This window comes from Pogoniulus pusillus, chromosome 40 (genome assembly GCF_015220805.1).
Source record: "Pogoniulus pusillus isolate bPogPus1 chromosome 40, bPogPus1.pri, whole genome shotgun sequence".
Lineage (NCBI taxonomy): Eukaryota > Metazoa > Chordata > Aves > Piciformes > Lybiidae > Pogoniulus > Pogoniulus pusillus.
This window is the reverse complement of record NC_087303.1, coordinates 7,810,473-7,833,457: the sequence shown is the minus strand read 5'-3', so window position 1 is coordinate 7,833,457 and position 22,985 is coordinate 7,810,473. Positions and strand designations below refer to the sequence as shown.

General features: G+C 50.8%; 3 protein-coding genes and 1 pseudogene across 3 annotated transcripts; 3 read left to right on the top strand and 1 right to left on the bottom strand.

Annotated features, from left to right (window-relative positions):
• The first annotated feature begins 1,771 nt into the window (after positions 1-1,771).
• On the top strand, positions 1,772-3,391 carry LOC135191816 (feather keratin Cos1-2-like). The gene is made up of 2 exons (XM_064174416.1): positions 1,772-1,807; positions 3,083-3,391. Exons 1-2 carry the CDS (start codon positions 1,772-1,774, stop codon positions 3,389-3,391), a joined length of 345 nt encoding a protein of 114 aa, XP_064030486.1.
• Positions 3,392-8,697: 5,306 nt separating this feature from the next.
• Positions 8,698-9,003, top strand: LOC135191815 (feather keratin Cos1-2-like). The gene has a single exon (XM_064174415.1). It carries the CDS (start codon positions 8,698-8,700, stop codon positions 9,001-9,003), a length of 306 nt encoding a protein of 101 aa, XP_064030485.1.
• Positions 9,004-18,229: 9,226 nt separating this feature from the next.
• Positions 18,230-19,130, bottom strand: LOC135191689 (feather keratin Cos1-2-like; annotated as a pseudogene).
• Positions 19,131-20,886: 1,756 nt separating this feature from the next.
• On the top strand, positions 20,887-22,219 carry LOC135191688 (feather keratin Cos1-2-like). Its single transcript, XM_064174214.1, has 2 exons — positions 20,887-21,357; positions 21,806-22,219. Exons 1-2 carry the CDS (start codon positions 21,226-21,228, stop codon positions 22,130-22,132), a joined length of 459 nt encoding a protein of 152 aa, XP_064030284.1. The 5' UTR covers positions 20,887-21,225; the 3' UTR covers positions 22,133-22,219.
• The last annotated feature ends 766 nt before the right edge of the window (positions 22,220-22,985 follow it).

Sequence of the window (22,985 nt, the reverse complement as noted above, 5' to 3'; positions counted from 1 at the left end):
CTCTTCTCTCAGGTGGCCAGCACCAGAACAAGAGGACACAGCCTCAGGCTGCGCCAGGGGAGATTTAGGCTCGAGGTGAGGAGAAAGTTCTTCCCTGAGAGAGTCATTTGGACACTGGAATGGGCTGCCCGGGGAGGTGGTGGAGTCGCCGTCCCTGGAGCTGTTCAAGGCAAGATTGGACGTGGCACTTAGTGCCATGGTCTAGCCTTGAGCTCTGTGGGAAAGGGTTGGACTTGATGATCTGTGAGGTCTCTTCCAACCCTGGTGATACTGTGATACTGTGATACTGTATCGATCAGCACTCCCAGATCCCTCTCTGTTTGGCTCCTCTCCAGCCACTCCGACCCCAGCCTGTATCTCTGCATGGGGTTGCTGTGGCCAAAGTGCCACACCCTGCACTTGGAGCTATTGAACGTCCTCCCATTGGACTCTGCCCATCTGTCCAGGCAGTCAAGGTCCCGCTGCAGAGCCCTTCTGCCCTCCAACCCAGCCACATCTACCCCCAGCTTGGTGTCATTTGCTAACTTGCTGATGACTGACTCCATGCCCTCATCCAGATCATCTATGAAGATGTTAAAGAGCATGGGGCCCAGCACTGATCCTTGAGGGACACCGCTAGTGACAGCCGCCAGCTGGATGTGGCACCATTCACCACCACTCTCTGGGTCTGGCCCTCCAGCCAGTTCCTAACCCAGCACAGAGTGTTGCCATCCAAGCCGTGGGCTGACAGCTTAGCCAGCAGTTTGCTGTGGGGGACAGTGTCAAAGGCCTTGCTGAAGTCCAGATACACCACATCCACAGGCCTGCCCACATCCACCAAGCGGGTCACCTGATCATAGAAGGAGAGCAGGTTGGAGAGGCAGGATCTGCTCTTCCTAAATCCATGTCTGCTGGACCTTAGCCCTTGGCCATCCCTCAGGTGTGCAGTTATTGCCCCCAAGATAACCTGCTCCATCAGTTTCCCTGGCACTGAGGTCAGGCTGATGGGTCTGTAGTTCCTGGGTTCCTCCATCCGACCCTTCTTGTGGATGGGGACCACGTTGGCCATTTTCCAGTCTCCTGGGACCTCTCCAGTGAGCCAGGACTGCTGGAAAATGATGGAGAGCAGCTTGGCCAGCTCAGCTGCCAGCTCTCTCAGCACCCTAGGATGGATCCCATCTGGGCCCATGGACTTGTGTGTGTCCAGATGGCTCAGCAGGTGCTGAACTAATCCCTCATGAATTTCCAGGGGAACACACCGCTCCCCGACCCCATCCCCCAGTTCAAGAGGCCACTTGCCCTGAACTCCTCCCTCCTTACTGTTGAAAATTGAGGTGAAGAAGGCATTCAGGACCTCAGCCTTTTCCTCGTCGTCAGTTATAGTGTTCCCCTCCTGGTCCAGTAAGCAGTGGAGGCTCTTCTTGCCCTTCTTTTTAGCGTCGATACATTTATAAAAGTGTTTTTTATTATCCTTCACAGAAGTGGCAGCCTAAGTTCTAACTGGGACTTAGCCTCTCTAATTTTTCTCCTGCATAATCTGGCTACATCCTTAAACACATCAGGAGAAGCCTTCCCCTCCTTCCAGAGGTGATACACCCTCTTTTTTTCCCCCAATTCCTTCAGGAGCTGTTTGCTCATCCAGGCTGGTCGCCTTCCCTGCCAGCTCGTCCTTCGGCACATGGGAACTGCCAGCTCCTGTGCTCTCAAGAGCTCCTGTTTAAAGTAGGTCCAACCATCCTGGACCCCTTTGTTCTCAAGGACTGCTGCCCAGGGCACTTTGCAAATAAGTTTCATGAACAAACTGAAGTTTGCCCTCCGGATGTCCAAGGTGAGGGTTCTGTTATAGTTCCTCCCTACCTCCCTGCATATTGAAAACTCCACTATCTCATGGTCACTACACCCCAGGCAGCCTCCCACTGTCACATCTCCCACCAGCCCTTCTCTGTTGGAGAACAGCAGGACAAGCTGAGCTTGACCCCTAGTGGGCTCACTTAACAGCTGGGTCATGAAGCTGTCCTCCATGCACTCTAGAAATCTCCTGGACTGCCTCCTCTCTGCTGAATTAAGTTCCCAGCAGATATCTGGCAGGTTAAAGTCACCCACAAGAACAAGATCTGATGATCTTGAGACAGCCTCCAATTGTTTGTAAAATACCTCCTCTGTTTCCTCATCCTGGTTGGGTGGTCTGTAACAGACTCCAACCAGGATGTCAGATTTGTTAGTCCTCACTCTGATTTTAGCCCACAAGCTCTCAACCCCTTCATCCCTCTGACCAAAATCTGTTAAAACTATTTTATCATACACAGGTCTTTGGTGGTGCCAGGTCACAGTGTTGCTTTGTTGTCCTCAAAGCTACCAAGCAGGTAGGTGATGTGCACCTGGGTCATTCATGAGGGCTTATTGCTATAGAAGGTTTCAGGAAATGTGCACTCTTCTCATACTTGTCCTCCAGACTGGACTTTCAGAGGAGACAGGTGCACATCACCTGCATGCATGGGATGCCCCTAGCATTCTTCTTCCACAGAGCTGCTTCTGGGCCAGCTTGGCATTTGTCTGTCCCAGAAATCCCTGGCCCTCTTATTTCTACACATCAAGCCCTTCAGTGGGAAATAGCAAAAATCAGGAAATGAAGGGGCAGCAGAGCAGGAAAGCAGGACACAGCCTCTCCCCTCAGCTGGGATGGTTTGCATTTCTCATAAGCTGCTCAGAGAATTCTTCCTCAGGCCTCTGGGCCTGAGGCAGTGCAGAAGTGCTATAAAAGGCAGCCCAGCTCACTGCTCTCTCATCCACTTCTCTTGCCTCCTTCTGCTTGGGAACCAGGTGAGTCTGAAGCCTCTGCTCCTCGTCCTTCAACATCAGGTGTCTCCTCAGTGCGTGTCTCAGCTGACAGGGGCTCTGCTAGCTCAGGACTGGGAGCAGTTTGTCCTGCCAGAAGCAAGGGGAGAGAAGGTATTTTGCAGAGAGGCTGGGAGTTAGTTGAGGTGGCTGCTGAACCAGGCAGCATATGCTGAGTCAGGAGAAAAAAATTAGTCCACTGTGGCTGGGCACATGGCTGCTCCTCCTGTGTTCATATTTTCTCTTTCCTTATTTTGCTCTCTGCTAGGTGTACCTCCAGCCCCAAGACATGTCCTGCTGCAACCCATGCCAGCCCTGCGGCCCAACCCCGCTGGCCAACAGCTGCAATGAGCCCTGTTGTGTGAGGTGCCAAGACTCCACCGTTGCCATCCAACCATCTGCTGTGGTGGTGACCCTGCCTGGACCCATCCTCAGCTCCTTCCCACAGAACACCGTTGTGGGCTCCTCCACCTCTGCTGCTGTCGGCAGCATCCTCAGCTGTGGTGGAGTGCCCATCAGCTCCGGGGGCTTTGACCTCTCCTGCATTACCAACCGCTACTGCTGCAGGCCCTGCTAGAGCTGCTGGCAGGATCTCTGCACAAGAACATCCAAGACATCAAAGCACGGCGCTGGACAAAAGATAGAGCTCCAAGCCATTGTTGCCTCCTTCCACTCTCTTCTCTCTCTTCCTCTGACTGTCACTGTCACCCAATGCCAGCCTGGAGGGGCCTCCCAACACCAGCAGACTGACTGTTGGTCTCCCTTCTTCTGCAGGTCAGGCAGATGGACACTCTGGCACCACCAAAGACCTGTGTATGATAAAATAGTTTTAACAGATTTTGGTCGGAGATTTTGTCACCTTTGTGCTCCAGGCCCAGCAGCAGGGCCCCATGTAGCTGCCCACACAACTGCCCATCCCAGTCCTAACTCTCTTAGGATCAGAAGGAAAAACTGGGAGCAAAATACAAAACCCCTCAGGTTGAGGCAAGGAGAGTTTACGGAAACAGTAGAAAGAAGCAAGAAAAGAACAGGAGTGACAGTGATAGCAGTGAAGCAATTTATAAAGGCAGTGATATTAAACAGAAATATCTCTCTCAATGCTGCTGACAATTGATGCCTATGCCAAAAACAGTCAAAGGAAACCCACCACATCTGCCCACAACAGCCCTTCCCTTCTATAGTGGGCGTGAAGGGCACCAGGGCAATTAAAAAGGAATTTAAGGCCCTGGGAAAATTGATAGATGGGGCAGGAGCACAGGTAGTGTTCTGCTCAGTTCCCTCTGTGGCAAGGGAGTTCACAGAGAGGAACAGCAGAACCCATGCCATCAACAACTGGCTCAAGGGATGGTGCCCGTGGTGGCACTTTGGGTTCTTTGACCATGGGGAAACTTTTACGGAGCCAGACCTGCTTGATCCTGATGGGGTGCGGTTGTCTAGGAGGAGCAAGAGAGTTCTGGCACTGGAGTTGGCAGGGCTCATTAGGCAGGCTTTAAACTAGATCTGAAGGGGGTGGGTGAGGCAATTACTCTCTCTGAGAAGGAGAGAGTGGGACGGAAACTAGGGACAATTGAGGAATCAAGAGCCCAGCTGAAGTGCATCTACACCAATGCACGCAGCTTGGGTAACAAGCAGGAGGAACTGCAAGTCCTGGTCCAGCAGGGTGACTATGAGATAGTTGCCATTTCAGAAACTTGGTGGGATGACAGGCATGACTGGAGTGCTATACTGGGGGGATACAGCCTCTTCAGGAGAGATAGGCAAGGGAGAAGAGGAGGAGGGGTGGCTCTGTATATTAGGGAGTCACTCCTTGCCACTGAGCTTGAGGTGAGGGATGAAGGGGTTGAGAGCTTGTGGGCTAAAATCAGAGTGAGGACTAACAAATCTGACATCCTGGTTGGAGTCTGTTACAGACCACCCAACCAGGATGAGGAAACAGAGGAGGTATTTTACAAACAATTGGAGGCTGTCTCAAGATCATCAGATCTTGTTCTTGTGGGTGACTTTAACCTGCCAGATATCTGCTGGGAACTTAATTCAGCAGAGAGGAGGCAGTCCAGGAGATTTCTAGAGTGCATGGAGGACAGCTTCATGACCCAGCTGTTAAGTGAGCCCACTAGGGGTCAAGCTCAGCTTGTCCTGCTGTTCTCCAACAGAGAAGGGCTGGTGGGAGATGTGACAGTGGGAGGCTGCCTGGGGTGTAGTGACCATGAGATAGTGGAGTTTTCAATATGCAGGGAGGTAGGGAGGAACTATAACAGAACCCTCACCTTGGACATCCGGAGGGCAAACTTCAGTTTGTTCATGAAACTTATTTGCAAAGTGCCCTGGGCAGCAGTCCTTGAGAACAAAGGGGTCCAGGATGGTTGGACCTACTTTAAACAGGAGCTCTTGAGAGCACAGGAGCTGGCAGTTCCCATGTGCCGAAGGACGAGCTGGCAGGGAAGGCGACCAGCCTGGATGAGCAAACAGCTCCTGAAGGAATTGGGGGAAAAAAAGAGGGTGTATCACCTCTGGAAGGAGGGGAAGGCTTCTCCTGATGTGTTTAAGGATGTAGCCAGATTATGCAGGAGAAAAATTAGAGAGGCTAAGTCCCAGTTAGAACTTAGGCTGCCACTTCTGTGAAGGATAATAAAAAACACTTTTATAAATGTATCGACGCTAAAAAGAAGGGCAAGAAGAGCCTCCACTGCTTACTGGACCAGGAGGGGAACACTATAACTGACGACGAGGAAAAGGCTGAGGTCCTGAATGCCTTCTTCACCTCAATTTTCAACAGTAAGGAGGGAGGAGTTCAGGGCAAGTGGCCTCTTGAACTGGGGGATGGGGTCGGGGAGCGGTGTGTTCCCCTGGAAATTCATGAGGGATTAGTTCAGCACCTGCTGAGCCATCTGGACACACACAAGTCCATGGGCCCAGATGGGATCCATCCTAGGGTGCTGAGAGAGCTGGCAGCTGAGCTGGCCAAGCTGCTCTCCATCATTTTCCAGCAGTCCTGGCTCACTGGAGAGGTCCCAGGAGACTGGAAAATGGCCAACGTGGTCCCCATCCACAAGAAGGGTCGGATGGAGGAACCCAGGAACTACAGACCCATCAGCCTGACCTCAGTGCCAGGGAAACTGATGGAGCAGGTTATCTTGGGGGCAATAACTGCACACCTGAGGGATGGCCAAGGGCTAAGGTCCAGCAGACATGGATTTAGGAAGAGCAGATCCTGCCTCTCCAACCTGCTCTCCTTCTATGATCAGGTGACCCGCTTGGTGGATGTGGGCAGGCCTGTGGATGTGGTGTATCTGGACTTCAGCAAGGCCTTTGACACTGTCCCCCACAGCAAACTGCTGGCTAAGCTGTCAGCCCACGGCTTGGATGGCAACACTCTGTGCTGGGTTAGGAACTGGCTGGAGGGCCAGACCCAGAGAGTGGTGGTGAATGGTGCCACATCCAGCTGGCGGCTGTCACTAGCGGTGTCCCTCAAGGATCAGTGCTGGGCCCCATGCTCTTTAACATCTTCATAGATGATCTGGATGAGGGCATGGAGTCAGTCATCAGCAAGTTAGCAAATGACACCAAGCTGGGGGTAGATGTGGCTGGGTTGGAGGGCAGAAGGGCTCTGCAGCGGGACCTTGACTGCCTGGACAGATGGGCAGAGTCCAATGGGAGGACGTTCAATAGCTCCAAGTGCAGGGTGTGGCACTTTGGCCACAGCAACCCCATGCAGAGATACAGGCTGGGGTCGGAGTGGCTGGAGAGGAGCCAAACAGAGAGGGATCTGGGAGTGCTGATCGATACAGTATCACAGTATCACAGTATCACCAGGGTTGGAAGAGACCTCACAGATCATCAAGTCCAACCCTTTCCCACAGAGCTCAAGGCTAGACCATGGCACTAAGTGCCACGTCCAATCTTGCCTTGAACAGCTCCAGGGACGGCGACTCCACCACCTCCCCGGGCAGCCCATTCCAGTGTCCAAATGACTCTCTCAGGGAAGAACTTTCTCCTCACCTCGAGCCTAAATCTCCCCTGGCGCAGCCTGAGGCTGTGTCCTCTTGTTCTGGTGCTGGCCACCTGAGAGAAGAGAGCAACTTCCTCCTGGCCACAACCACCCCTCAGGTAGTTGTAGTTTTGTATCATCAGCGAACATACTGAGGGTACACGCAACGCCCTCATCAGAACACGATCCTCGTGTGCCCTGTGATGGATGCAGGAAGGTGAGGAATAACCACACGAGGCCCAGTCACCTTGGAGGCACCCATGTGCCAGACAGGCAGCAATGCTGCAGTGAACTACTCCTGTGGCAGAAGATGGGACAAAAGCAGGGCTTCTCACAAGCTTCTGATGCTGAAGCATGTTGGGGAAAGACTGTTACAAATAGGGGGAATTAAGGTGAAAGATTGCTAAAAATACATATATTTTATTATAAATTAGCTCTGCCTCCCCTGTAATACAAAGTTTATGAAGTTTCAGACATTCAGTTGAGGGTTATCTTCACAGCAGTAATGGTTGCAAATAGTTTGAGAACAGTAGGTGGAAAAGATAAACCCAAAAGTAGCAATAATATCCCACTCTTAAAAGGAAGGAACTTCCCAGAGACTTAGGAACATATCAAATACTCACAATGGTGTTAGCTGATTGTGGAAACTGCTCTTAGGGTCACTTTTTAGCTGAGAATTCTCCTAAACTGCTACAGGTGCTAAATCCACACACGGAGAGGTAAAACCTGAGACAAAGAGCTCGCTGCCTGCAACTGTCCTGTTTTAATGACAGCTGAGTTTATTTTGTCAGACGTCACTAAGGAAGGCATCCTCAAGTCCAAACAGACAATAGAAGTGGGCACCAGGAACAGATAATCATCTTTCCTGCCAACTTGGCTGGAAGGGCACGTGGTCTGGGGGAAGGGGTGATGTGAGTTTACAGACCCGCAGTCCTGGGTGGTGTGAGGTGGCTTACCCCCTGGCTCACTCCATCTCAACTTCTCCGCGTCCCCGCAGCCTAGCTTTGTTGGGGCAGGGAGGGGCTTTGGATGTGCTGCCACAGTGAGGCCGTTGGATGTTCATCACATCAGGGTCAGTAAGAGCTGCCCATTGAGTCTCACCGGTACAAACTTGGTGCTTTCAAAATTGGGTTAACGCCACGATCTTGTCTTCCCATTTCCTGTAGTTTCCGAGAGGGCAACTGACATCAAAGGAATTCTCATGACTCTTCTGCCCACACTATAACATTCCTGACCTGGAAATGTTGAGGCCTTTGCACCAGGTGCTCAGAAGAAGCTTGCGCTGGGGCATGGTCCTGAGATGAACCTGGAAATGAAAAGGCATCAGTGCAGGAAAGGAAAGCACAGTCATGTCCTTAGCTGTGGTGCTTTGCATTCAAGATGAGCTTGTCCAGAAATTGTTACCTCTGCCAAGGTGCCTCTGGTCCTGCAGCAACAAAGGGCAGGTATAAAAGGCAGACCAAGTACTGATCTCTTGTCCCCTTCTCTTGCCTCCTCTTACTTGGGAACCAGGTGAGACTGAAGACCCTTCTGCTCTTCTTCTGAAGTGTCATCTCCACTCTGACAGACATCACAGCCGATACTGGCTTTGTCATATGTTGGGCTTTAGATCACTTTTCATGGCAGGGGCAAGTGGGGAGAAGCCCAGCTTAGAGACGGGATAAGATGTAAATGTAGAGGCTTTTGGCTGATGTACTAGGAGAGGTCCTCCTTGTGTCAGGCTGCACTTTATAAGGCCCTGGCTGAATGAGGCTGTGAAGACTTTTGTGTCACTGCAGATTCTCCAAATTCAGAGTAATTTCTTTGTGACAGGGCAGTCTAGTTGCTCTTCACCTACACTTCTCCTGTGTTACCTCCCTGCCATCTCTTCCAGGTGCTCCTGAAGCCTGCAAGACATGTCCTGTTGCAGTCCATGTGTGCCTTGCCAGCCCTGCGGCCCAACCCCGCTGGCGAACAGCTGCAATGAGCCCTGCTGCAGGCAGTGCCAGAGCTCCACTGTAGCCATTGAGCCTCCTGCTGTGGTGGTGACCCTGCCTGGACCCATCCTCAGCTCCTTCCCGCAGAACACCGTTGTGGGCTCCTCCACCTCTGCTGCTGTTGGCAGCATCCTCAGCTGTGGTGGAGTGCCCATCAGCTCCGGGGGCTTTGACCTCTCCTGCATTACCAACCGCTACTCTTGCAGACCATGCCGGCCCTGCTAGAGCTGCTCTCAGTAGCCTCAGACAAGGACTCCCAGACACTCAGAGCATGATGCTGGAGAGAGGTTCACACTTTGGCCCATTGTTTAAGAGCGGCTCATCAACTTTGCCTTTCTGGGAAGGAGAGGCTGAAAGGTGACAGTCTGGGCTCTCTGATACCACGATCAATCACTGCCTTTTCTGTTTTCCACTCAGCCATGTTCTCTCCTTCCTTCCTTGTCTTTTGCTCCCCTCAAAGCTGCTGTGCAGACCCCAGGAATCAAGGTGAAGGGACTCTCCAGCCTCTCTCCCTTTGGGAACTGTGGCCCTGCAAAAGAGAAACAAATCCTTGACTACTTCTCCTCTCCTTGCTGGATATCTGCACTTGGAGTGAGCTTGCTTCCATCTTCAGACTCATTAAAAAATTGCTGCAACCCTGCCTTTGTCCCTGAGCTCTTCTTTCCATCTGCGCACTGACTGCTGAGGGACAAAGCCGGTGCTCCAGGGAGGAAATCAGTGGGGGCACAAGTGAACCCGTCGTCACTGAGAGGTGTTGGAGGATGGCATCCTCTGCAATGAGACCTCTTTCAGGCACTGCTTCTTGAAGTTGGGGAAGACATCCTTAGTCATTCCACGGTGAGTTTCAACTGACATGGGAGATGGTGACAATAATGACACCAGGGTTGGAAGGATGGGGTGATAGTAAGAGCCTTAAACCTGTTGCCCTGAAGCATGTCGAGAACACTGCAACCAAGGGCAGGTGTTACAGAGGTGACTCAGGGGTCTCTGAGTTAATGGGAGACTGGAGGTTAACTCCCATGCAGCACCTGGGGCAAATAAAGGGAAGCCCCTTTAAGAAGGTGACATGGCCAGCAGCCCATCTGAAGCGTCTCTACAGCAATGCATGCAGGACAGGCAATAAATAGAGGGAGCTGGAAGCTACCCTGCTACGGGAAAGCTACGACATAATGGCAATTACAGAAACTTGGTGGGGTGAATCCCATGACTGAGCATGGCTATCGATGGTGTCTCAGTTCTAGTTTAAATTTCCCAGAGTCTCAAATATAGTTATAGAACCAATAACAATTTATAGGATGCCTTTCCCTCTTTCCAACCCCCCCCCCCCCTTTTTTTTTTTTCAAAGAAAAGGAATTAGATGTAGAAAGGAAAAGGTAAAATACACCCAAATACATAGTCTCACTTGGATTTGGAAGTTAAAAGAGAAAGCTTTAACAATAAATAAAAGGTATTTAGGTAGGGGAGTTGCAAAGAGGTATAGGGAAGGAAAAACAAGATACAACATATATATATATAGACAGGATGAAACAGGAAGTTTCTCTGTTTTTATAGGGGGCTAGACAGGAAGTGGAAGTGGGCTAAGCACTACACCCGGAGTAAGGTTTGGGCCCATCCCCAGGGATGAGTCAGGAGGGCCACGACCACTCCTCCAGGAGGGTTAACCCTTTACAGATGGCTACATGCTGTCCAGAGGGGACAGGAGAGGAAGAAGGAGTGGAGGTGGTGTGCTCTGTGTAAAGAAGTGGATAGAGTGAGAAGAGTTGTTGCTGAAGAACTGCCATGAGCAGGCTGAAAGTTTGTGGGTAGGAATTAGGGATCTGGACAACAAAGAGAGCCTTGTGGTAGGAGTCTACTGCAGGCTGCCTAACCAGGCAGAGCCTATTAATGAAGGCTTCTTACTCTGGCTCAAGGAAATATTGCAGTCACAGGCAGTCATCCTTCTGGGAGATTTTAACCACCCTGACATCTGTTGGAAAAGTAGCATGGCTAGATGTAGGCAACCCAGGGGGGCCCTGGAGTGCCTCGATGACAACTTCTTAAGACAAGAAATGAACAGCCCTACCTGAGGGCATGTATTATTGGACCTGTTGGTCCCAAATGCAAATGAAATCATCAGGGACGTCAAAGCCAAAGGCAGCCTGGGATGCAGCGATCATGCTGTCCTAAGGGGTATGAAGGCAATGAGAAGCTTAGTCAGGACTCTAAATTTTAGAAAAGAAATATTCCACCTCTTCAAGGAATTAGTATATAGGACCCCCATGGAAAATGGCCCTCAGAGACAAGGGAGTGGAACAGAGCTGGCAGATCTTTAAGGATGCTTTCCACAAAGCATGAGAGATCTCAATCCCCAGGTGCAAGAAATCAGTCAAGAAAGGCAAGAGACCACCTGTTACGGAGGAGTTTGTCTGGATTTTGGGGGAATTAAATATGAGGCTGAATTTATGGCTGAGTTGAGACCTGCTGGTGAGACTGAAGGGCAAGTTGGGACTACACAGGAAATGGAAGTAGGGACAGGCATCCTGGGAAGAGTATAGAGACATTGCCTGGCTGAGTAGGCATGAGGTCAGCAAAGCCACGGTGCAGCTGGAATCAAACTTGGCAAGGGACGCAAAGAAAAACAAGGAAGGCTTCCACAGGTACGTAAACCAGAAAAGGAAAATTCAAGAAAGCGTCCCGCAGTGAGGAGCAACAGCGGTGAACAGGTAACAACAGAGGAGGAGAAGGCTGAGATTCTCAACAACTTTTTTGCCTCAGTCTTCACTGGCAACCTGTTATGATTATGAATTATTAATATGGAAATATTTATGGAAGTATCAATTATTGGACAGGGCTGGTTGGACTGGATGATCTCGATGGTCTCTTCCAACCTGGCTGATTCTGTGAGTCTATGATTCTGTTATTTATTAATTTAAAAAATCTTGCCTTCACTTATTTACAGGGTCATGGTTCACTTGTGAAAAAATATTGACACAGATATGTATAGCACACAGGAAGTATTAAACAATTGAAAACAACTTAAGCAAACTGAAAAAAATGCAAACAGCACTAAAACTAAGGAATAGAATCCACGGCGCAATACTGCATGCAACACCATTCTTGGCTTGGAGAGACAGCTCGTGTGGAGACATGAAACTCCAGAGAGAATCAAGTCAGACAATGGCACTCATTTCAAGAGCAATCTTGTAAAAAACTGGGCCAAAGAGCACGGTATTGAGTGGATCTACCACACACCCTGCTGTGCTCCAGCTTCAGGGAAGATTGAGCGCTACAAAGGTTTGCTGAAAACCACCCTAAAAGCCATGGGGGGTGGAACTCTGAAAAACTGGGACAAACATTTAGCACAAGCTACCTGGTTGGTAAATAGTAGAGGTTCAGTAAACAGAGCAGGACCTGCACAATCAGACTTGGTCCAAACAGTAGACGGTGATAAAGTTCCTGTTGTACGTGAAAAGAATCTGTTAGGGAAAACTGTTTGGGTATTTTCTCCTTCAGGCGAAGGGAAACCTGTCCGAGGGGTGGTGTCTGCTGAAGGTCCTGGTCATACCTACTGGGTAATGCAGGAGAGTGGTGAAATCCAGTGTGTGCCACAGAGAAATCTAACCTTAGCTGAGAGAGTTTAAATTCAGGGTATATAACACAACCTGTTAGGAGTTTTCTGTTCTAGGTACCATTGGCGTCCAACACTGAAAGAATCTATAAGAGAATCTACGGTATGTGAGCACGAACCCAACATCACCTGGGAGTCCCTGTTCTCATCTCATCTGTGAGGAGACAAACTGTTCTGAGCTTTTGAACCACCTACACCTGAGATAGCCGGAATGAAGTGTGAACTGAACTTGTGATATTTATTAGTGTAAATATTGGTTTAGATTAGATCAGATAATTCTCAGCGATACTCTGAGTGAAGTAGACAGGGGTGGATTGTGCTAGTTTGAAGCAGGGTAGAATGTTTTGGTGAGAAAAAGTAGATTATAGGCTGTGAAAGGAAAACAATGGTGATGTCAACTCCCCTCACAGTCTCGCTGACATGTATGGGAACAAGAAAGAAAAACATTAGATAACACTTTCGCCATTTTTGCTGCACTCTCGGGCTGGGCTTTGACTGAGCTGCATCTCCCTAACCTCACCTGCCACTCACCTTTGCTTCTTAACCTCTTGGCTGAACCTCTATTCTTCCTTAGGACTGGGGTAAGGTTGAGAGGGGCAGGGGGAAGGTGCAGGGGTGGTTGAGAGCCCCTCCTGGGGACTCAGGTTTCTGGGAGAGGAGTTGTGCTTCTGTATTACTTTTACCTTGTATATTTCTGTATATAACTGTATATATTGTAAATATCTGCTTGTATCTTGTGCTAGCTGTAAATAAATAGCTTCATTTATATTCCCAGAGCCTGGCTGAGTCTAGTGGGGTACTTCTAAAGTGTGGGGGGGCAGGGTACACCCAAGCCACCACATGAAATCAGTGGGGGCACAAGTGAACCCGTCGTCACTGAGAGGTGTTGGAGGATGGCATCCTCTGCAGTGAGACCTCTTTCAGGCACTGCATCTTGAAGCTGGGGAAGACATCCCTAGTCATTCCACGGTGAGTTTCAACTGACATGGGAGACGGTGACAATAATGACACCAGGGTTGGAAGGATGGGGTGATAGTAAGAGCCTTAAACCTGTTGCCCTGAAGCATGTCGAGAACACTGCAACCAAGGGCAGGTGTTACAGAGGTGACTCAGGGGTCTCTGAGTTAATGGGAGACTGGAGGTTAACTCCCATGCAGCACCTGGGGCAAATAAAGGGATGCCCCTTTAAGAAGGTGACATGGCCAGCAGCCCGTCTGAAGCGTCTCTACAGCAATGCGTGCAGGACAGGCAACAAATAGAAGGAGCTGGAAGCTACCCTGCTACGTGAAAGCTATGACATAGTGGCAATTACAGAAACTTGGACTGAACCACACTAAGCCTGTTGTAAATAAGACATCTTCCCAGCAGCGGTGCGTTAATTGTGTCTCCTTTCTGCCCAGCAAGGTGCTTCTGTCTGCTCCTGGGCTTTCACTGCTGTGCTAGTTAGAAGCAAGCTGGAACGTTTTGGTAAAAGAACTTGATAACAGGCAGTGGAATGAAAAACATGGTGTCTCCTTCTCTCACAGTCACGCTGAGAACTCTGGGAAGAAGAAAGATTTTTTCTCCATTTTGTTCTTCCTTCTGCCTTTGCCTTCAGACCTGGTCACATCTCATTAACCTTGCTCCTACTAACCTTGCTCCCTAACCTCTTGGCCACACCTCTCTTATTCCTGAGAACTGGGGTAAGGTTGAGAGGGCCAGGGGAGGTGTTGGGGTGGTTTGAAAGCCCCTCCTGAGGACTCAGGTTTCTGGGAGGGGAGTTGTGCTTCTGTATTGTTTATCCTTTTGTATATTTCTGTATATAATTGTATATAACTGTATATATTGTAAATAGCTGCTTGTAAATTCTGCTAGCTGTAAATAAATTGCTTCATCTATATTCCCAGGGTCCGTCTGAGTTAGTTGGGTACCTACAAGTGTGGGGGGGCGGGGTAACCCCCAAACCATCACAACTGCACGCTGCGACTGGCTGGGGTTTCAAACAGCGTTCGTCAGACCTTGCTGACCACGGCACTGTAGGGCTCTTGTGCTTATTTTCCAAGTAAACAGAGGCACGGTGAAGATTCCGGGTAGACAGGGCAAGTTGTTTACACCCTTGGCTTGTATTTATCATTTGAATTTGTCGTTTGCCCGAGAATCAGTTTCACCAATTGGCAATTGCAATAAACATAACAATTAACCAACAGAATGGCATTTTGCCAACCCATGGCCCTACAAGGTAGTCACATTAGCCCAACATAAGGCATGCATAGGTAAAGCACGGGCAAGGCATGTGCTGCTGTTTACCACAAGGTGAGGGCGTGTCCCAACATGCCTCTTGTTTATCAGACTTCCTGGCATCTGGTCCTTTGTCTTTTTGCCTTGTTCCCCCGGACCCTGGAAAGAGAGAGGGGGGGAGAGGGCTTGTGCCTGGACATGCCAGGACTTGTTTTGGACTTATTCCGGGCCCTTTTGGCCCTTCCACCACACAACCCCTTTTCCTCATGGCTCTGATGTTGGTGACCCAGCAGCTGGAGACTGGGAGACCGGGAAGATAAAGTCCCTCACGCGGTTAGTGAAGACAAAGTGCATGATCATCTGAGGGACCTGAAGATACACAAGTCCATGGGACCTGATGACCTGCATCCCAGAGTCCCGAGGGAATTAACCGATGTGGTTGCCAAGCCACTCACCACGATATTTGAACACTCCTGGCAGTCAGGTGCAGTCCCTGGTGACTGGAAACATTGCGCCCACTTTTTAAAAGGGTAGAAAGGAGGATTCTGGGAACTACTTGACCTCCATGCCTGGGAATATCATGGAACGGATACTCCTAGATGCCATGCTAAGGTACAGGTAGGGCAGGCAGGTGATTTAAGACAGCCAGCATGGCTTTACTATGGGCAAGTCCTGCCTGACCAACCTAGTGACTTTCTATGGCGAAGTGGCTGTGTCAGTAGGTAAGGGCTGACCTATGGATGTGATCTGTTTGGACATTTGCAAGGCCTTTGACACGCTGCTGCACAACGTCCTACTCACCAAGTTGAAGCGATATGGATTTGATGGGTGGACTGTTCAGTGGATAAGGAGTTGGCTGGATGGTGGCATCCAGAGGGTGGTGCTCAATGTCTTGAAATCCAGATGGAGAGCAGTGACAAGTAGCATCCCTCGGGGATCCATAGCGGGACCTGTGCTGGTTAATACTTTTATCAAACATCTATTTATATAGACAGTTGGACGGAGTGCACCATCAGCAGGTTTGCAGATGACACCGAGCTGAGCAGTAGTGTCGATACACCAGAGGGACAGGATGTCCACCTGAGGGGTGGGATGTCATCCAGAGGGACCCGGATGAACTGGAGAGTTGGGCCAAGGTGAACCTCATGAGGTTCAACAACAGCAAGTGCAGGGTCCTGCACCTGAGCTGGGACAATCCTCGCTATCAGTACAGACTAGGGGTGAGGTGATAGAAAAGGACTTGGGGATGCTGGTGGATGAGAAGCAGGACCTGAGCATACAGTGTGAGCTTGCACACCGGAAGGCAAATTACATCCTGGGCTGCACCAAAAGCAGATGGAGAGAGGCGATTCTGCCACTTTGCTCTACTGAGACCTCACCTGGAGTACTGCATGCAGGTCTGGAGCCCTCAATGCAAGAAGGACATGGACCTGATGGAGCAGGTCCAGAGGAGTGCCACAAAAATGATCAGGGGGTTGGAACATCTCTGCTACAAATACGGGCTGAGTGTGCTTGGAGAAGAGAAGGCTCTGAGGAGACCTAATAGCAGCTGAAGTGGGACTACGAGAAGGACAGAGGGAGACTGTTTACAAAGTCCTGCAGTGACAGAACAAGGGCCAATGGCTTCAAACTAGAGAAGAGCAGATTTAGATTGGATGTCAGGAACAAGTTCTGCACCATGAGGGTGGTGGAACACTGGAACAGGTTGTCCAGGGAGGTGGTTGAGGCCCTGGAGTCAGTTGAATATCCCTGGAGACATTGGAGGTGAGGATTGACAAGGCTCTGGGAAAGCCCACCTAGTTGAGGATGCTCCTGCTGGCTGCAGAGGGAGTTGGACTGGATGACCTTTGGGGGTCTCTTCCAACCCAGACTATTCTGTGATTCTACGATCCTCAGTCACTACACAGTCAATGGCCATCAGTCATCGCTTTGCTGCAGCTGCTCAGGTATATCCTCTTGACTCTGTGTTGCATGCGAAGGTAATATGGCAGAAAATGCATCCCTTTGGTTCCAGGCTGTCCTCAGATATCAGAGTGGCTGGGGCCTGCTGGGCTCATTTCCTGACTGGTGTCCAATCCAGCACCATGAGTTTGGTCACATTCAGTGCATTGAGCTGTCACAATTATGGAGGCACTAACAGCAACTGCACCTGCAGAGCAGCTCCATGAGCTCTCATGGCTGTACTCAAGGAATGTGGTCATGTCCCACAGGAAAGGTTGCCTCTCTTTTCATGGGAATGTAGTTTATTGAAGGCACAGTGCAAGTTTTTATGGGTTGCTGGCGCTATACGCACTGCCTGCAAAGCAGAAACCTGAAAAATGCAGCCTGGCTAAAAAGGTGCCAAGATAACAAACCACTCTGCACAGGTTTCTAAGTGTCCTGGAGGTGGCATTTGGCGTAGCCCTGAGATTCAGTCTTACCCAAAGATGTCCCTTCTAATTACCCTCCAGTTATTATCCACACATTTTGGGCAATCCTATGAACAGGAATCCTGACAAACGTTGTCCTCAGGAGAAGACCTGTGGGCATATGGAAAGCCTTGTTAAGGTCAACAGTTCCACAAGGCCTCTGGGACGAGTGCTTCCCTTGCTTTGGGAGGAGCCCTCTGGGCAAGGTAGATCAGAAGATATTACCAAAGGGTGGTGGAAACTGGGAAAGGTTAAACAGCCCTGAAGATGATCTGCAGTCCCTACTCCATCTGTCCATTACTCCATTGCCCAGATCTAAAGACCTTCAATTTCACACCTGGTGGTTGGCAGCAGGGACCAGATCCCTCTGCGGCCCTGTCACACTTCAGCACAGCACTTGGCAGGGCCCCCTGATGACTACCTGTGTAAGACCAAAGCTGGTGTTGATGTTGCAGGAGTCCCTTGTCCTTAACCCAAAAAACCCTGTGTGCAGGCAGCCACAGGACCACACCCAGCATAGTCAGATGAAGCAGCCAATAAGGTACTGTGGACAATGTTTACGTCATGGCCACTCCATAAGGGGTGGTCTGGCCCAGGCAGGCACAGGGGTTATTGCTGTGGGTGGCACCAGGTGACCTGAAAGTTATTCCTGGGACTTGCTTTATGTGTTTCTTCATTAGTTGTGTTGTCATTCCTGCTGCTCCTTCATTCCTTGAACTCCTCTGTTGAACTCTCCTCATCTCAGGCCTGCTGGGTGTTGCATTTTGCTCCCCACTGCCTTTCCCATCCCACAGTAGGGAGTGAAGCAGTTTGTAAGTGCTCTGCAGGGATGTGCTGACAGCTTGACATGAACCACAACACCTGGGTGCGTTGGAGTCTTCATTGGGTGCTTCAAATGCCCAAGGTGCCTGTCAGCTGTTACACTGACCACGGGTGAAGAGTCCATCCAGTGTGGTTGGGCAGCAGACAGAATGCGGAGGGGCAGATGCCAAGGTCTTTGCCAAGGGAGCTAAGCTGGTGCAAGACATTCAGTCAGTTGGGAGCATCCCTTGGCAGCAGTAACCACCAGTTCATGCCTGAAAGCAGGAAGTTAATTGACCATGTGGCTAAGTGACAAAATCCCCTGCAGAGAGCTCCAGCCTGCCCCTTCTCCATCATTTAGCCATGAGCAGAGTGAAAGAGTTGCCAGAGGAGAAATGAGGACTCAAGAGTCAAAGACTTGGATGCAGCACAACTTTAATGTGTAAAGAAATGAAAAGAAGGTGGCTGATAGGGAGCCCCAGGGATTCCATCCACTAAGATGGTGTGGAGCTGTTGCAGAGTGTCCATCAGTCTAGCCTGTAGAGGGAGGGAGGCCACCAGGTCTCTGCTGAGCTGTCACTGGGAGGAAAAAACAGCAAAGGGAAGAGACAGAGGGAAGAGTGGAAGAAGGCAACAGTAGCCTGAAGCTCTATCTTCTGTCCATCACTGAGTATTGTAGTCTTGGATGTTCTTGACCAAGGGCATTGTCAGCAGCTCTAGCAGGGCCGGCAGGGTCTGCACGAGTAGCGGTTGGTAATGCAGGAGAGGTCAAAGCCCCCGGAGTTGATGGGCACTCCGTCACAGCTGAGGATGCTGCCGACAGCAGCAGAGGTGGAGGAGCCCACAACGGTGTTCTGCGGGAAGGAGCTGAGGATGGGTCCAGGCAGGGTCACCACCACAGCAGATGGTTGGATGGCAACGGTGGAGTCCTGGCACCTCACACAACAGGGCTCATTGCAGCTGTTGGCCAGCGGGGTTGGGCCGCAGGGCTGGCAAGGCACACAGGGCTTGCAGCAGGACATGGTTTGGGGCTGGAAGTCCACCTGAGAGATAGAACAGAGGGAAGCAGACCTGAACCCCAGTGCAGCCAAGGCCACTCATAGCCCAGCATACACTACACCTGTCAAAGCCCAGCAGGCACCCTAAGTAAGTCTCAGCCTCTCTCTGCAGAAGGCTTCAGACTCACCTGGTTCCCAAGCAGAAGGAGGTGAGAGAAGTGGATGAGAGAGCAGAGAGCTGGGCTGCCTTTTATAGCAGTGCTGCAGTGCCTCAGGCCCAGAGGCAGCTTTGTGGAAGGAAGAATTCTCTGAGCAGCTCATGACAAATACAAACCACCCCAGCTGATGGGACAGGCTGTGTCCCAGCTTCCTGCTCTGGTGGCTTTTCAGTTCCTGCCTTCTGCCACCTTTGTTCCATCAGAAACCTCCTGTACATGCTGAGATGAGAGCCCCAAGCATTTCTGTGGCACACACATGTCAACAAACGTTGTGATCCTCTGAGGCTCTTTCCAGACTATCCTGTGAATCTACAGAGGAAGTTAAAACAATTTGGTTGGTTCATTTCTTAGAGCAGAGAAGCATGTGGAGGATAAACATTGCCCAGATCTGTTTTGAAGACACTGAGAATGGAAGGATTATGGTCAAAGAGAAAAGTTGGATTTTAGTTTTGATGAGGTGGGGTGTGACAGTGTTGCAGGAAACTTAATTTATTTATTCCTGAGAGGTCTCTGAGCAGAGGGAGAAAGTGTGCACTGCCTGGTGGCCTGAGCAGGACAGTTGGTGTCAGCAGGATTTTATGATGTTGATTCTTGTGTTTGTGAGAGTTACAAACTTGGAGTGTGCTGACAGGAGCCAGGGGCTAGAGACTGTGTGGGAGCCAGTTGAGGCAAAGTCCATCAAGAGCTTGAGGAAACACATGCATCAAGGAAGGAGACACTCCCAAGGTGTTGCAGAGGAGATTGTGTCAGAGGGGCCGGCGTGTCCCTCTTTGCCCCTCGCTTCAAAAAGGCAGAAGTTCTGATCTTTCTGCACTTGCTTCTCTTCTGCCGTGGAGCCTGGGATGGGAGAGTGTCCTGAAAAGGAGCATCAATGGCATGCACAAGGCATGGACTCCATTGGGCCAGAAGAGACCTTCCCCACCACAAATCCAGATTCATCCTGGTCTCTCAATCTAGAGGTTTTGGCTGCAAGAGCAAGACCTGTTGCTGTTGGAGGAGGCAGGAGCAGTGCAGGGGCACTGCCTATGTGCTGAGAAGAGGCATTTTCTCCTCCCCATTGCGTTAACTGCATCTCTTGCAGAGCCATTTCCAGCAGCTCTGCTTTCCCAGGCCTCTGGGTGGGACGTGTGGGCTGTGGAGTCTCTCCCACACACGCAGCAGCAGCATCGGTCTCAGCATGCGCCTCGGCTATCTCATCCTCGCTGCCTTCCTGAGGCAGCCGCTGGGTAAGCACTGCCCTGCACTGGACGCATGGTTCCTCTTCTGCCCCGGGCACCCTCACCCCTCAGCAGATCTCTGCAGGAGCTGCTCTGCAATTATGGGCCAGTGCTAGGAACCAGCAGCTCACATATGGGTGTTTCAAAACAGGTCTTGATGAATTCAGTAACTATAATTACATACATCATGTATTAAAATTGATACGTAACTCTCTGAAATCCATTAATCATGCTAATGAAGAATTCACCCCTGAGAGGAGATTTTACGTGATGAGCTGGGCAATCATCAGCACACACACAAAGAAACTTCTCTTGCGCAAGCACAGCTGACCAATCACTTCCTTTAGCTTCTTCCTTGTTAGTACTTTCTGTAGAAAGCCCAATGTATCTCTGGGAAGCTGAGCTGGCTGTGGTTAGACACCTGGCACCTGGTCCTGCACACCAGAAACAAAGACAAATCTCTCCACTCAGGGGGCTGATCAGTGTCTGGTACCCGAGCTGAAGAACCCCAGTTTAGAGACAACACCAACAGCACAACCTCAACCAGGCAGCACTCGTCCTATGGCTGGAGCTGGAACAAGCAGGGCTCTCCGCAAGCTGCTGACTCTGAGGCTGTGGCATGAGGCTGTCAGGAGTTCACCACAGTCAGCATCAGTAACAGCTGCCCACTGAGTCTCACCAGCACAACCTTGGTGCCTTTTTTCTGCAGAGGGAGTGCTTTCAAAATTGGGTTAATGTCAGGGTCTTGTCTTCCCATTTCCTGCAGCTTCAGAGAGTGCAGCTGACCTCAGAGGAACCTCTCGTGACTCTTTTGCCTGCACTGCTGCATTCCTGCCCTGGAAATGCTGGGTCCCCTCCTTCCAGCGCTGAGAAGTAGCCTGCGCTGGGGTGTGGTCCTGAGACAAACCTGGAAATGAAAAGGCAGCAGTGCAGGAAATGAAAGCACAGCCATGTCCTTAGCTGTGGTGCTTTGCATTCAAGATGAGCTTGTCCAGAAATTGTTACCTCTGCCAAGGTGCCTCTGGTCCTGCGGCAACGAAGGGCAGGTATAAAAGGCAGCCCAGGTCCTGCTCTCCCATCCACTTCTCCTGCCTCCTTCTGCTTGGGAACCAGGTGAGTCTGAAGTTCTTTGTGCTTCTCTTCCAATTTGTGATCTCCACTCTGTTGGTATTTTACCTGCTGCTGCCTTTCTCCTATTTTGGGGCTTGGAGTGCCTTGTGATGAGGGAGGAGAGCAGGGATGAGGTATGCTTAGGTAGAGGCAGGAGCATGACTCTGGTGATTTCCAGTTTGTGCACTAGGACAGAGGTTGCATGGATCAGGCTGCTGAGGTCAGGCTGCTCTTTGTGAGGCTCTGACTGCCTGAAGCAGTGAAGATGGTGGTGCTCCTGGCAGGTTCTCCATCTTCTCAAGGGCATTAGACTCAGTGATCTCTGGAGGTCCCTTACAACCCCTCACATTCTCTGATTCTGTGATTCTCAGACACTGAGGGCCTTGGGTCCTTCGTGGCAGCATAAGCAGGTTGCTCTTCAAACATGCTGATGTGCTGTCCTCTGTTCCAGGTTCACATCCAGCCACAAGCCATGTCTTCCTGCAACCCCTGTGTGCCCTGCCGGCCCTGTGGCCCAACCCCGCTGGCCAACAGCTGCAATGAGCCCTGCTGTGTGAGGTGCCAGGACTCCACCGTTGCCATCCAGCCCTCCCCCGTGGTGGTGACCCTGCCCGGACCCATCCTCAGCTCCTTCCCACAGAACACCGTTGTGGGCTCCTCCACCTCTGCTGCTGTTGGCAGCATCCTCAGCTGTGACGGAGTGCCCATCAACTCTGGGGGCTTTGACCTCTCCTGCATTACCAACCGCTACTCGTGCAGACCCTGCCGGCCCTGCTAGAGCTGCTCTCAGCAGTCTCAGACAAGGACCCCCAGGCACTCAGAACAGGCTGGAAGGCAACAGTCTGGTCTTTCTGAAAGCATGGCAAACGTTCACCTCTGCTGTCTCCCACTTACACATTTTGTCTCTTCCTTGGTCATAATTTGCTCCCCTTGCACTGCTGCGTGGACCAGCCTGGAGGGACCCTCAAGCCTTTCTCCTTTTTCCTGGCAGCCAACAGATGTCCTGTGGGGGCTCTACCTCAGGAAGGTGGAAACAGATCTTTGCCTCCTCCTTCTGTTTCTCTTGTTGGGCACCTCCACTTGGAGTAGCCTCATTTCTCTCTTTAGACAGATTAAAAAAATTGCTGCAACTCTGCCTGTGTCCCTGAGGTGGTCTTTCCATCTGCATGCTGTCTGCTGAGGGACAAAGCCATTGTTTAGCAGGGGAAATAGGATGGGAGACACAGAGGAGCCCTTCTTCACTGCTAGAGGCATTAGAGGGTTGGACACTCTTCAGTGAGGTCTCTTTCACACACTGCCACTTGAAGCTTGGGGAAGCGACTCCACCATCAATGGTTATCAGTCCTTTCCTTGCTTTAACTGCTTAGAAACTCCCCCTTGACCCTGGAGCACATCATGTGAACGTGAATTGTGGTCACTACTGTCCTCAAGAGAGGACCTATGGGCATGTGGGAGGCCACGGGGACAAGGTCAGTGTTCCTGTTGTTTTGGCTGGAGCTGTGCTGGGCAAGGAAGCTCAGAAGATGATGTTGCTGAAAGATGGTGGAACTGTGGAAGTGTGAAAAGCCTTGGGGATGGTGCAAAATCCCTACTCCACCTCTCCCTTCCTTCATCACCCAGATCTAGCACAC